Source organism: Penaeus chinensis, chromosome 3 (genome assembly GCF_019202785.1).
Source record: "Penaeus chinensis breed Huanghai No. 1 chromosome 3, ASM1920278v2, whole genome shotgun sequence".
NCBI lineage: Eukaryota > Metazoa > Arthropoda > Malacostraca > Decapoda > Penaeidae > Penaeus > Penaeus chinensis.
In genome coordinates this window covers 23,364,173-23,379,438 of record NC_061821.1, presented here as the reverse complement: position 1 = coordinate 23,379,438, position 15,266 = coordinate 23,364,173, and the positions used below count along the sequence as shown (strand labels likewise).

Below are 15,266 nucleotides of genomic sequence, written 5' to 3'. Positions count from 1 at the left end.
ATGGGTGTGTGAATTCCCTGGGTACCATTGTCTTCACAAAACATCCCGACTTGGGTGGACATATCATGGTTTGAGTCACTGATAGTACAAAACTCTGGGGTTCATTTACATTCTGGGGCTTACATGATAAATTTATCACTCTAATACCAAGAGACGAGAGATCCGAAAACCAAAAGGGCACCTTTGCATCATCAAAAGACATGTAATTCCCAGGCGGGGTGTGGTTGGCAACAAACTGAAAATTAAACCTGCGAACGAAATCTATGCCTAGCAACACGTCCCCTGGAAATTATATATCTTTGAAGACTATAACTGGGTGGGTACACTGTACTTGGTCGTCTATGCAAAAATGTACATTCGTTTCCCCCTGACCACTAAATATTGCGCCTGAAGCACCCTTGAATGTCCGTCCGGTGGGTGTAATAGAATGAATATTCAGCCTCTTGCTAACATTCTCGCTTATAATAGTGACTTCAGAACCAGTATCCAAAAAACAAGTGCACAAAATACCATTCACATGCATATTTACGAGAGGACGACCACGATTACTTTGGTTCTGCAGAACCATTACCTTGTGAGCCTGGTGCTTCTTGGTTGTCTGATCCTTGCCTTGGTTCATTTGGTCTCCCCGTATGAATCCCCTCACGTGCTGGTGTAGACCATGTCCGGCCGTGAGGCGGCGAAAAGGGACATTGCCTCGCAAAATGGCCTGTTCCTTGACAATTGAAACATCTGAGAGTTCTTTGACGCATTCTGCACTCTTCAGTATTATGGGTATTTGTCTGGTGATACTGGCAATATTTCTCTATAGAAGCAATCTGCCTTAATCGGGCTAGTCGGGAATCATGAACATTTGGGACTGAAGGTCCCTCTTTCGAAGCCATACGCAGATTCCAAATGCGTTGTGCCGCATCTACAAGGGAAGGTAACGAATCGTCTTCTTTTAAAGCCAGAGCTTCTCTTAGCCAATGTGGGAGTCCCTCAAGAAATGCACGTCTAATCAGCTCGTCTGGCACACCAATTGCTACTGGATAATCTCTGTAGCCTTGATAAACCAACCCTTCAATCGAGACTAAAAAATCTAAAGGTGCCTGGCCAGCTGTTAATCTTGAGCTATGCAAATGTTTGAAGAACTCTGTACTTGAGCAAGTTCCGCGAAATTTAGCCCTTACTAATGCCTTGAAGTCAACCCAGCTAGTAATTTCATCAAAAAGTGGGGAATTTACAATTAGGTCTGCAGTTCCTCTACAAGAAGCTCTCGCTGCGCGAATATAAGCTCTATCGCTGGCAGGTTTTACAATATTTTCAATAGCTCGCAGCCACGACTCTACTTCCTGATTCCTTCTAAGGGGAAAAGCTGCGGACACTTCAGCTTTAAAATGCGGTACCGAATCTTCCCTGTGAACTACGCATTCTACTGTAGGCGTGATAGGAGCAACATTTGAAGAATTTCGAGGGCCGACCTCCTGTAACAAGTTCTCGTACCGTTCAGCGAGAGTAGCACAACGCTGTTCTAGTTCGTTGCAACGAGTTGTTAACTCCTCATACATTGAAAGATCCATATTCTGTACTGGATTGTTATCAACAGGCACGGTAGTATTACTCGAATCGGACATATCTAGATTCCCTTCTGCCCCTGCTTCACTTTGTCTGAGCCGTTTGCTTCTCTTTCCGACCATCTTAAGACCGACTTAAAAGTATAAAATACCGACTTAAAACATCCCGAAACCAAGATAAAAGCAACAGAATGGTCTAAAATACGAGCACTATAGCCAAAGCTAATTAATTAACGAGTGCAGAAATACCATAAATCTGATATACAAATCGTGAAAAATCGTCCCACCGTTGAGCACCATGAAAACTTTACTTGTCGTGATCTACAAAGTTAAACCTTCGACCCCTTTGTACGAAATGGTCAAACTGCCACCACCTGGTTAATTCGTCCAGGAACGTAAGTTTCATGTTCGGAAAGTGAGAGGCATGTAGAAGAGTGTAAGTAAAATTAAAGGAAAGCAAGTGTAAGTGTATAGAAAGTACAAAGGTTAGAGGGTCAACACTGGTTAGCGTGTTTATACCGAGGTGGAGTGCGTGTCGATTGTGCAGACTTATGGTATCAAAGAAGTTTATCAATTTATTTAAAAGTCCTTAGAACGCGAGGGGGAGACATTAAGGCGTCTTAAAATCAGCCATTAAGTTTCACAAAAAGTTTATTAAAAATAGATACTCAATTCCAATACACAAACAATTAAAACAAACAATTAAAACAATGGAGAATCACCCTCCATAATCCCAAAAGATGGGAGTAAAAGTACAAAAAAAAAAATGAAATCACAAAGGAACACAACTAAAATTCAACACGTAAAATGAGCATTTGAAAAAGATGAAATTAAACACTGAACGGCAAAGATAAAAGAGCACATCACCTCATTAAAAAGAGTGAAAAAAGTAAAAAGATGCCATCTTACCGCCTCTTACTACGTAATCCTCGCGACCAGGGAACCAGCGCCTCACGGCTAAAAGATGCTCTTCCCCCATGACCTGGCTAGTCGGGACCTATATGTAACCCTCCCAGCAAGCATGAATAAAAAACGAGGGGAATCTCGGGTCAAACGAGGTGAAAGGTCGCGTAGCTGGCAAGAGATGGCGGTGTCTTCCCCTTTTAAGAAAATGCCCTTTCCCTTTAAAAAGAGTTATTTTCAGATTACTTTTAAACCAAAAAAATGTAAAATAGTTATCAAAACTTCACTAAAAAAGGTTAAAAGATTATTAGAATACCCCATGAGGCAGAATGTGCTCTTCGGTTCAGTTTAGGTGTAAAGAAAACGAGAATAAAAGTACACAATATAGTTAACACCTTAAAAAAAACAAAAACATGTAACACCATAAAACATCTGTTCCCCCCTCCCCAGCTTCCCGGACACAGGTCATCCACGGGCATGGGCGGCCTCGCATTTTGGGTTTTCAGAGGGGAGACTTTCCTCCGGTTCCTCCGCCACTTGGCTGGCGATTCACTACAACTCCTCCCCACCAAAGTCCGTTAACTTCAGTTGGCGGACTCAATCTGCAAGTCAAGAAAATGGCCAGAGATTTCTGAAAAGAGGACACATTACTAAAAGGTCTTACATAGACGGACATCTTTGTCCCTTTCTCAACTCTTAATAAGGGTAGATGTGCACAACCGAAGGTTAAAAATCAAGAAACGAAGATCCAAAATCTGCGACAAACTCCCCACAGGAACAAGGTGCTACTGGCCAAATTCTCAGACACTACTCTGCCACATCAGGATCCATTTCCGGCTCGGGGTCGGACTCGGGGTACGCAATCTCACTCGGAGGAACGTATGGGCGCATCTGGTTAATGTGATAATTGACCTCCGTGTGCGGTGGGTCAGGTTCACGGACCATGTAATTTACTGGCCCAATCTTCTTGACAATGCGAGCAGGTTTACTCCATCTTGGTCCCAATGCTCTGGCCGAACCACCTGGGCGAGCGAAGTTCCGGAGCAGGACAAGATCTCCTTCCGCAGGGTCAAACCTTTGCCGCACCCGGCGGTTGTAATCTCGGGCCCATCCTCGTTGGGCCTTCCGTGCCGCTTCCTTCGCAGTCAGTCTCGCATCTCGAAGGTTTTCTCTCAATATTTGGGCCGTCTCTTCATCAGTATCTTGCTCATTGGTTAGTCCTTGTGGGAAATGTCCATCCTTCCCGGTGAGGAGATACAAAGGCTGCTGACCTACGCTTCTGTGCACAGCACTATTAAGGGCAAGCCGTACAAATGGTAGCATCTCATCCCAGCTATCAGGATATTCTCCAACCAGTGTAGCTAATGCATCCTTCACTACCTTGTTGCTCCTCTCTACCATCCCATTGGCCTCTGGATGATACCGTGTTGTGTAGTGAGTTCGGGTCTGGATTATCTGGCACACCTGGGAAAAGAGACGATTATGAAACTCTCGTCCATTATCCGCCACCAATAACCGAGGTGGACCAAATAGTGTCACATAGTCCTTTATGAATGCGTCAGCCACAGTCTGTGCCTCCTTGTTTGGCAGGGGAATTACCTGCAAGTACCTTGTAAAATGATCAATGATTGACAAGACGTACCTATTGCCTCTTGTAGATCCCATCAAATCTATCAGATCTACCGATACCCTTTCCATTGGCTGAGAAACTTCAGGCATGGAAGCTAGTGGGGCTCTTCTTCCAGCACGGCCTTTCCTACGTTGGCACACTAGGCAGGAATTCACATACTTCTTGGTCTCAGCCAGCATTTGGGGAAAATAGTAATGATCCCTGAGACGACAGTAAGTTCGGAAAATTCCTGGATGAGCCGAGGCTGCGTCTGCATGGATAGCTTCCAGAGCCCTGGTTCGCAGAGTACGTGGAATAACCAACTGATTGACAACCCGTCCTGGAAGCACCCGGAGATGATACAATAGGTTGTCCCTCATTTCGAACTCCTCAAGGTTGAGTGGGATCCTGCGTTGGGGTATCCTCTGTTCCTGAAGGTAGTCACGAATCTCTCTCCACAATGGATCATCCTATTGAGCAGCAGCCACTGTCTGGGGATCCAATATCTCATCAATTGGGGCAATCTTACGACTCGATAAATCTGGCACATAATGTGATGCACCAGGTTTGTATATTAACTGATAGTTGTAGAAGGAAAGTTCATGGCTCCAACGAGACATGCGCAAAGACTTTGTCTTTCGAGAAAACACATGAACAAGAGGACGGTGATCAGTTACAATGACAAAAGGCCTACCGTATAGATAAGAATCGAAGGTTCTTACTGCTTCGACTACTGCCAGGGCTTCCACATCAATCGTTGGGAACTTGTTCTCTCCTTCCCGCAGTTTTCTGGAGAAGTAGGCTACAGCACAAGGTCTACCCTGGTCATCTCTCTGTATTAAGCATGCGCCAATTGCCACACCAGAGGCATCACAATGCACCTCGAAGGGACAGTCAAAATCTGGTTGCTTAAGGATTGGTTCTGAAGCCAGCTTTTGTTTCATGTCTTCAAAGGCTGCTTGCTGCTCTGAACACCAGTGGAATCTTGCCTGCTTCTTCAGCAGAGAAGATAAAGGAGCAGCTATAGTGGCATAATCCTTGACGTGTCGTCTAAAGAATCCAGTGGCTCCCAAAAACTGGCGCACTTGCTTCACTGTCTGTGGGGCAGTCATTTGCACAATGGCCTTCACCTTGTCTGGATCTGGAAGGACCCCATTTGGTGTTATTAAATGACCCAAAAACTTGAAGGATCTCACTGCAAATTTACATTTTTTCAGATTAAGCCTGAATCCAGCCTTAGCTAACAAACCCATAGTTTCATCAAGATGCTGGAGGTGTTCGTCAAAGTTCCTAGAGGCCACAACAACATCATCCAAATATGCGAGGGTGTGTCTTCCCAAAACTGGGTGTAGTACTGCGTTAATGGCTCTCTGGAAAGTGGAAGGGGCTGTAGCCAGGCCAAATGGCATTCTTTTAAACTGAAAAAGACGACAACCGTCAGTAAATGCAGTCTTCTGTCGATCATTTTTATTGACCTCCACGGTCCAATAGGCAGACTTGGCATCTAAAGCCGTGAACCAGTGAGTGCCTGCTAGTTTGTCAATAGTTTCATCAAGTCTGGGCATTTGGTAAGCATCTGCTCTTGTAATTTTGTTCAGATTACGAAAGTCTATACAAAACCTTATACCTCCGTCCTTCTTTCGCACCAGGACCACAGGAGAGAGCCACGGGGAAGTAGAAGGCTCAATTATTCCATCACGCAACATAGTTCCACATTCCTGTCGTATGGTGTCCCTTGCACTTTCTGGTAATCTCCACTGTCGGGTACGAATAGGTCCATCTGAAGTTATAATATGATGGTTAATATCTGGTATACAACCTAAGGGGGCACTTTCATCAAAGAGGTTAGAATGTCTCTCCAAGATCCTTAACAGCATATCACATCTCACTGTCCCTAAATGTTCCAGGTTCTCCTTTGGAATTATTCCTTTCACACCTGAAGGAGTTTCGATATTACATACGTCCATGCTTACCGGTGGAAAGATATCAAAGTCACTGCGTGAATAACCAAAGTCACCAACACCATAGCGATCATCAAATTCATCTGTGAAGTCTTCCCAAGCCACATTATCACTATGCTCAGCATCACCTGGAATATTTGCAGAGTCATTATATGAATAGACACTATCAATTTCTGATACACTTGCCAAATTCATTCCCATTTGCAAAGTCACTGGGTGAGTCTTATCATTAATTATCCACACATCACTACTATCATTGTTCACTGCTATTACAGTCCTGGGAACCAATACCTTTGCAGTCTTTCCTTGCACAAATCCATATGGGTGTGTGAATTCCCTGGGTACCATTGTCTTCACAAAACATCCCGACTTGGGTGGACATATCATGGTTTGAGTCACTGATAGTACAAAACTCTGGGGTTCATTTACATTCTGGGGCTTACATGATAAATTTATCGTTCTAATACCAAGAGACGAGAGATCCGAAAACCAAAAGGGCACCTTTGCATCATCAAAAGACATGTAATTCCCAGGCGGGGTGTGGTTGGCAACAAACTGAAAATTAAACCTGCGAACGAAATCTATGCCTAGCAACACGTCCCCTGGAAATGATATATCTTTGAAGACTATAACTGGGTGGGTACACTGTACTTGGTCGTCTATGCAAAAATGTACATTCGTTTCCCCCTGACCACTAAATATTGCGCCTGAAGCACCCTTGAATGTCCGTCCGGTGGGTGTAATAGAATGAATATTCAGCCTCTTGCTAACATTCTCGCTTATAATAGTGACTTCAGAACCAGTATCCAAAAAACAAGTGCACAAAATACCATTCACATGCATATATACGAGAGGACGACCACGATTACTTTGGTTCTGCAGAACCATTACCTTGTGAGCCTGGTGCTTCTTGGTTGTCTGATCCTTGCCTTGGTTCATTTGGTCTCCCCGTATGAATCCCCTCACGTGCTGGTGTAGACCATGTCCGGCCGTGAGGCGGCGAAAAGGGACATTGCCTCGCAAAATGGCCTGTTCCTTGACAATTGAAACATCTGAGAGTTCTTTGACGCATTCTGCACTCTTCAGTATTATGGGTATTTGTCTGGTGATACTGGCAATATTTCTCTATAGAAGCAATCTGCCTTAATCGGGCTAGTCGGGAATCATGAACATTTGGGACTGAAGGTCCCTCTTTCGAAGCCATACGCAGATTCCAAATGCGTTGTGCCGCATCTACAAGGGAAGGTAACGAATCGTCTTCTTTTAAAGCCAGAGCTTCTCTTAGCCAATGTGGGAGTCCCTCAAGAAATGCACGTCTAATCAGCTCGTCTGGCGCACCAATTGCTACTGGATAATCTCTGTAGCCTTGATAAACCAACCCTTCTAAAGGTGCCTGGCCAGCTGTTAATCTTGAGCTATGCAAATGTTTGAAGAACTCTGTACTTGAGCAAGTTCCGCGAAATTTAGCCCTTACTAATGCCTTGAAGTCAACCCAGCTCGTAATTTCATCAAAAAGTGGGGAATTTACAATTAGGTCTGCAGTTCCTCTACAAGAAGCTCTCGCTGCGCGAATATAAGCTCTATCGCTGGCAGGTTTTACAATATTTTCAATAGCTCGCAGCCACGACTCTACTTCCTGATTCCTTCTAAGGGGAAAAGCTGCGGACACTTCAGCTTTAAAATGCGGTACCGAATCTTCCCTGTGAACTACGCATTCTACTGTAGGCGTGATAGGAGCAACATTTGAAGAATTTCGAGGGCCGACCTCCTGTAACAAGTTCTCGTACCGTTCAGCGAGAGTAGCACAACGCTGTTCTAGTTCGTTGCAACGAGTTGTTAACTCCTCATACATTGAAAGATCCATATTCTGTACTGGATTGTTATCAACAGGCACGGTAGTATTACTCGAATCGGACATATCTAGATTCCCTTCTGCCCCTGCTTCACTTTGTCTGAGCCGTTTGCTTCTCTTTCCGACCATCTTAAGACCGACTTAAAAGTATAAAATACCGACTTAAAACATCCCGAAACCAAGATAAAAGCAACAGAATGGTCTAAAATACGAGCACTATAGCCAAAGCTAATTAATTAACGAGTGCAGAAATACCATAAATCTGATATACAAATCGTGAAAAATCGTCCCACCGCTGAGCACCATGAAAACTTTACTTGTCGTGATCTACAAAGTTAAACCTTCGACCCCTTTGTACGAAATGGTCAAACTGCCACCACCTGGTTAATTCGTCCAGGAACGTAAGTTTCATGTTCGGAAAGTGAGAGGCATGTAGAAGAGTGTAAGTAAAGTTAAAAGAAAGCAAGTGTAAGTGTATAGAAAGTACAAAGGTTAGAGGGTCAACACTGGTTAGCGTGTTTATACCGAGGTGGAGTGCGTGTCGATTGTGCAGACTTATGGTATCAAAGAAGTTTATCAATTTATTTAAAAGTCCTTAGAACGCGAGGGGGAGACATTAAGGCGTCTTAAAATCAGCCATTAAGTTTCACAAAAAGTTTATTAAAAATAGATACTCAATTCCAATACACAAACAATTAAACAAACAATTAAAACAATGGAGAATCACCCTCCATAATCCCAAAAGATGGTGGGAGTAAAAGTACAAAAAAAATGAAATCACAAAGGAACACAACTAAAATTCAACACGTAAAATGAGCATTTGAAAAAGATGAAATTAAACACTGAACGGCAAAGATAAAAGAGCACATCACCTCATTAAAAAGAGTGAAAAAAGTAAAAAGATGCCATCTTACCGCCTCTTACTACGTAATCCTCGCGACCAGGGAACCAGCGCCTCACGGCTAAAAGATGCTCTCCCCCCATGACCTGGCTAGTCGGGACCTATATGTAACCCTCCCAGCAAGCATGAATAAAAAACGAGGGGAATCTCGGGTCAAACGAGGTGAAAGGTCGCGTAGCTGGCAAGAGATGGCGGTGTCTTCCCCTTTTAAGAAAATGCCCTTTCCCTTTAAAAAGAGTTATTTTCAGATTACTTTTAAACCAAAAAAATGTAAAATAGTTATCAAAACTTCACTAAAAAAGGTTAAAAGATTATTAGAATACCCCATGAGGCAGAATGTGCTCTTCGGTTCAGTTTAGGTGTAAAGAAAACGAGAATAAAAGTACACAATATAGTTAACACCTTAAAAAAAACAAAAACATGTAACACCATAAAACATCTTTCCCCCCCTCCCCAGCTTCCCGGACACAGGTCATCCACGGGCATGGGCGGCCTCGCATTTTGGGTTTTCAGAGGGGAGACTTTCCTCCGGTTCCTCCGCCACTCGGCTGGCGATTCACTACAACTGCAATACCCATTAAAAGTAGAAGGTTCTGTGATTATGGTTAATAAGGTAAATGAGTTCAAATAAGGACAGAATATTCTATAATTTATCAGTTAGTTAGAAGATATAAATATCTTAATTTTTACATTTAATATTTCCCTCGCAGCGCACATCACTTTATGCTTTTAACGTGCAATATATCTCGTCAAAGATGAAATAAACTGTCACTAGCTTCCGGGTAAAAAAAAAAAAAAAAAAAAAAAAAAAAAGGAATTAAAAAACAAAAAATCCAGAGTAATTATCTTTATTAGCAGTTGTTTGCCTTCATTAACTTTGCCCTGGAGAAATTTGAGACATCAGGATTAGGGCCATTTAAGAAACCCTCAGCGACTTTGTAACTGCTTCGGGGAATTATCAGGAAGCTGAACATCATTAGAAAAACGTCTGGTTAACATCGGGAAGCCTTTTGTAAGTAGATTATCTCCCGCGGGCCGGCTGCGTTAGGGATTTACGTAAACAAACAAATATGGGCGTTGATACTCACACAGCCTTGCGCACATCCATATATTGCGTATATGTTCATTCACTAGAACACACGCGCACTCACACATATAAATACACACACACACACACACACACATATATATATATATATATATATATATATATATATATATATATATATATATATGAAAGAGAGAGATATAAACAAAGAGAGCGAGGGAAATAAAGAGCCATGCACTTAGAAAAAGTCTACTGATCGAAAAGGACGGCAATTTTTTTAAAAATGTGTATATGAGTATATATATATATATATATATATATATATGTATATGTGTGTGTGTGTGTGTGTGTGTGTGTGTGTGTGTGAATATACACATATATATGTATATATGTGTGTGTGTTTTCTTTCTTTTTTGTAATTTCTCTCTCTCTCTCTCTCTCTCTCTCTCTCTCTCTCTCTCTCTCTCTCTCTCTCTCTCTCTCTCTCTCTCTCTCTCTCTCTCTCTCTCTCTTACTCCCTAGTCGGTAGCCGCTTACCTTTACTTATTTTTTCCTCCTTTACTTACCTTTGATTACCTTTTCTTACCCTTATCTACCTTTACTCTCCTGTTCTTACCTTAATTACCTTTTCTTACCTTTACCTAACTTTACTTATCTTTACTTACATTTACTTTCCTTTACTTGACCTAACCACCTTTACTTACCTTTATCTACCTTTACCTACCTTTATTTGCCTTTACTGACCTTTACTTACCTTTAATTACTTTTACCTACCTTTACTTACCTTTACCTACCTTTACTTACCTTTTCTTACCCTTACCTACCTTCGCTTTCCTTTACTTACCTGTCTCCTCTCTCCTCTCTTCCCAGGCGGTCGCCACTTACTATGGGGAAAAGGAGACGGTGACGTTTACGAAAGAAATCCACTGGCCGGGCGGAAAACCTCCACGTGATGAGCCTGAGTGTGGTTTTGACGGATCGAGGTGTCCAGATACAACAGGTGGGTAGGTGCTGTGCGTCGTGGGTGTTCCATGCTGTTTTGTGTGGGATTTTGTGAGTTCGTTTGTGTGTGTGTTAGGGTGTGGGGGTTTTCTTTGTGTGTTTTTTTTTTTTTTTTTTTTGTGTGTGTTTTGTCTGTGCGTGTGTTTTTTTTTTTCGTGTGTGTGTACGTGTTTGTTTTATTTTGTTTTGTCTGTGTTCGTTTCTTGTTTGTTTTATTTTCTCCTTTGGTTTAGTTTTGTGTGGTTTATTTTCTTTGTTTCTTTATTGTCTGTGTGTGTTTTTTTAGTTTTGTATGTTTTACTTTCGTTCTATTTTGTTATTTTATGTTTTCTTTTACTTAGATTTTGTTTCTTTTGTGTGTTTGTTTTCTTTGGTTTTGATTATAATTGTTCTCAGTGATTTTTTGTCTTATATTTTGTTCTGTTGTTTGTTTTTTTTGTTATAGCAGGTGTTTTAGATTTGTTTGCTTGTTTTTATTGTCGCTTTTCTTACAATAATGATATTAAAGGTGACGATGATGATGATAACAATAATGATAATAATAATAATAATAATAATAATAATAATAATAATAATAATAATAATAATAATAATAATAATAATAATAATATTGATAATAATAATAATAATGATAATAATAATAATAATGATAATAATTATTATAATAATTATGATGATAATAATAATGAGAATAATAATAATAATGATAATAATAATGATAATAATCATGATGATAATCATATTGATGTTGATGATGACATTAATAGTGATATGATAATGATAAAGACCAATAAAAACAACAACAATAACAATAATAATAATAATAGTAATAAGGATGACAATATCCTAATGATAATTATTATTATTATTATCATCATTATTATAATAATAATAATTACTATTATTAATATGATAATTATTATTATTATAATGATAATTATAAGAAGAAGAATGAAGAATTATAATAATAATATTAATAATAATAATAATAATAATAATAATAATAATAATAATGCCGTTGATGATGATGATGATGATAATAATGATGATGATAATACAAACAATAATGATAATGATAACAATAATAATAATATTAATGATAATAATAGTAATAATACCAATGATAATAATCATAAATTATAAAATGATAATGATAAAAATAGTAATGGTAATGTTAATACTAATACTAATACTAATAATAATGATAACAGTAATGATAATAACAATAATAAAAACAACAACAGTGATTATGATAAATATAAAAATAACAATGGTCATAATGATAATAATGATGATGATGATGATGATGATGATGATGATGATGATGATGATGATGATGATGATGATGATGATGATGATGATGATGATGATGATGATGATAATAATAATAATAATAATAATAATAATAATAATATTAATAATAATAATTATAATAATAATAATAATGATGATGATAATAATAATAATGGTAATGATAATAATAATAACAAAGCAACAACAACAATAATAATAATAATAAAAAAAAATAATAATAATAATAATAATAATAATAATAATAGTAATAACGATGATAATGAGGATGATAATGAGAATAATAATTATAATAATAATGATAGTATAATAAAAATAGTAATACCAATGATAATAATAATGATAATATAATAATGATAACAATAATGACAATGTTAATGATGATAATAATGATGATTAAAATGATAACTATAATGATGAAAATAATAAAGATAATAGTAGTAGTAGTAGTAGTAGTATAATGGTGATAATAATAATGATAACAACAACGACAATGATAATAATAATAATGATAATAATGAAAATAATAACAACACTAATAATCATAATAGATATATTAATAGTGATAATAAGAATGATGATAATAACAATTATAATGATGATAACAATAATGATTATGATGGTGATAATGATTATGGTAATAATAAAAACAATAACGGCAACAATAACAACAACAACAATGATAAAGATGATAATAATGATAGTATAATAATAATAACAACAATGATAATATTACTTGTTATTATTGTTATTATTACTATAATGATTATGTTGATAATAATACTAGTAATGATAGTAATGTTCATAGTACTGATAAAGATAATAATATGATTATTGATCATAATAATAATCATAATAGTAATAACAATCATGATGACAATGATAATAATGAGGATACTACTACTACTATTAGTAGTAGTAGTAGTAGTATTAGTATTACGTATTACGTATTATCATCATCATTATCATAATTATCATAATATTGATAATTATGATACTAACAATAATAATGATAATAATGATGATAATAATAACAATAATAATAATAATAATGATGATTATATTCATAATAATAATAATAATAATAATAATAATAATAATAATAATAATAATAATAATAATAATAATAATAATAATAATAATAATAATAATAATAATAATAATGATAATAATAATAATAATAATAATAATAATAATAATAATAATAATAATAATTGTTATAATGATAATAATGATAATAATAGTAACTATAGCAATAATGATAAAAACAATAATAGTGATAATCATTATAATAATTATGATGTGTGTGTGTGTGTGTGTGTGTGTGTGTGTGTGTGTAGATGTTTGCTTGCATGTATACTTATCTTGCGTCTTTGCATAAACCCTATTATTTTACAGATTCCATGACATGGAACATCGTGACAGGTGTACTAGCCGTCTTGGTTGTATTTATGGCCATCATCAGTTTCTTTATATACAGGTAAGATTTGCTACACGTAAAATTTCGCCATTCCCATTATATAAATTACCTTTATTTTTCGCTGGAAATAAAATATTTTCATAAAGTTACCCGTAAAGTAATTTAATACGTTTTCTATCAACTATCAAAGAAAATTAGATTTTTTAAGGAGTAACTTTGTAAAATAACATAATATACTAAATATGGATTTAACTCGATTTCTTATAAATGATTAAGGTGACTTCTAATAATTCACTCCAAGAGTTATTAAGGTTATATTTATCGTTTAGCTTTGATCTAAATTTGATAATGGAAGTGGTATATCATAGTGTATGCCAGCCTTCTATCTATATTCATGCTCCTTTAGTACTCACACACACACACACGCACACGCACACGCACACGCACACGCACACGCACACGCACACGCACACACACACACACACATACACATATAGGCATCCTATCGATAGTACAGGGAACATACATCAAACAGACGTATTCTGGCTTATGTTTATCTTATTTATGGTTATGTAATTAAATACAATCATTTTTTTATAGGCATTTTAAACTGGAAGCTGACTTGGCATCTATGACATGGTGGATATCCTGGGACTACGTGGAAATGACAGACGACGTCAAGTGCTGCAAATTTGGGTCCAGAGTTTCCATCGGCAAATATAGTCATTCTGTGAGTATAGGCTACGCTTACAAAGTCACAAGGATAAATTTGCCAACCGATATGTATTTAACTTCTGAATTAATACATACATACATATATATATATATATATATATATATATACTGTATACATATATACTGGTACTACCTGGCTTTCTAAGACACCTTTGAGTATATGTTGTTTATCTTACGATATTTCTGCAGTAAGATTACCGAAAAAAAAGATGATTCTTGAAATGTAACAATAAGGATTGCAACTAACAATAGTATCCTTGCTTTCTAGAGTAACATGTCTGTGGATTCTCTTGTGGGCAACCGACAAGTCTTCATTCGCACAGGACGTTTCAAGGTTAGTTTTACTGTGTGTGTGTGTGTGTGTGAGAGAGAGAGAGAGAGAGAGAGAGAGAGAGAGAGAGAGAGAGAGAGAGAGAGGGGGGGGGGGGGGGGAGGGAGGGAGGGAGAGAGAGTGAGAGAGAAAGAGAGAGAGAGAGAGAGAGAGAGAGAGAGAGAGAAAGAGAAAGAGAGAAAGGGAAAGAGAAAGAGAGAGAGTCTTTTTACCGTCAGTTTATCAGCTGATTTTCTGTCTTATGTACACAAACAACATTTTGGGTTCTATCTGGATGAGGATAAGATTTAAAGGCTGAGATTTAGATTTAACCCATTCGCCCCGGATTTATGTTCTGTCCCTTGTAGTTTTTGGTGAATTTTGTCTATCAGTTGGCCCTAGTCCTGATTTTCCCATTCCTTGAATTGGCGGGAAAATTAATACCATTGCTATCGATATTGTTATTATTGTTATTGATGTTATGATTATTAATTTGTCATCAAAATATTTTAGACAATGAAATGATACAAAAGACCCTTTCTTAAAGTGAAAGAAAAGGTTAAATAGGTGAGATAGGTAGTTTCTAATAACTGGCTATTTGGTGATTAAGAACTTGTAGAGCCATGTGTAAATACAATAAATAAACATGTATTACAGT

General features: G+C 37.6%; 1 protein-coding gene across 1 annotated transcript in view; it reads left to right on the top strand.

Annotated features, from left to right (window-relative positions):
* Positions 1-14,175: 14,175 nt before the first annotated feature.
* LOC125045141 (atrial natriuretic peptide receptor 2-like) overlaps positions 14,176-15,266 on the top strand; it is a 35,892-nt gene continuing 34,801 nt past the window's right edge. Inside the window, exons 1-2 of the mRNA XM_047642263.1 lie at positions 14,176-14,293; positions 14,567-14,632. Of these exons, the coding sequence (XP_047498219.1) occupies positions 14,195-14,293; positions 14,567-14,632 (165 nt within the window). The 5' untranslated portion in view covers positions 14,176-14,194. The remainder of the gene's footprint in view (positions 14,294-14,566; positions 14,633-15,266) is intronic.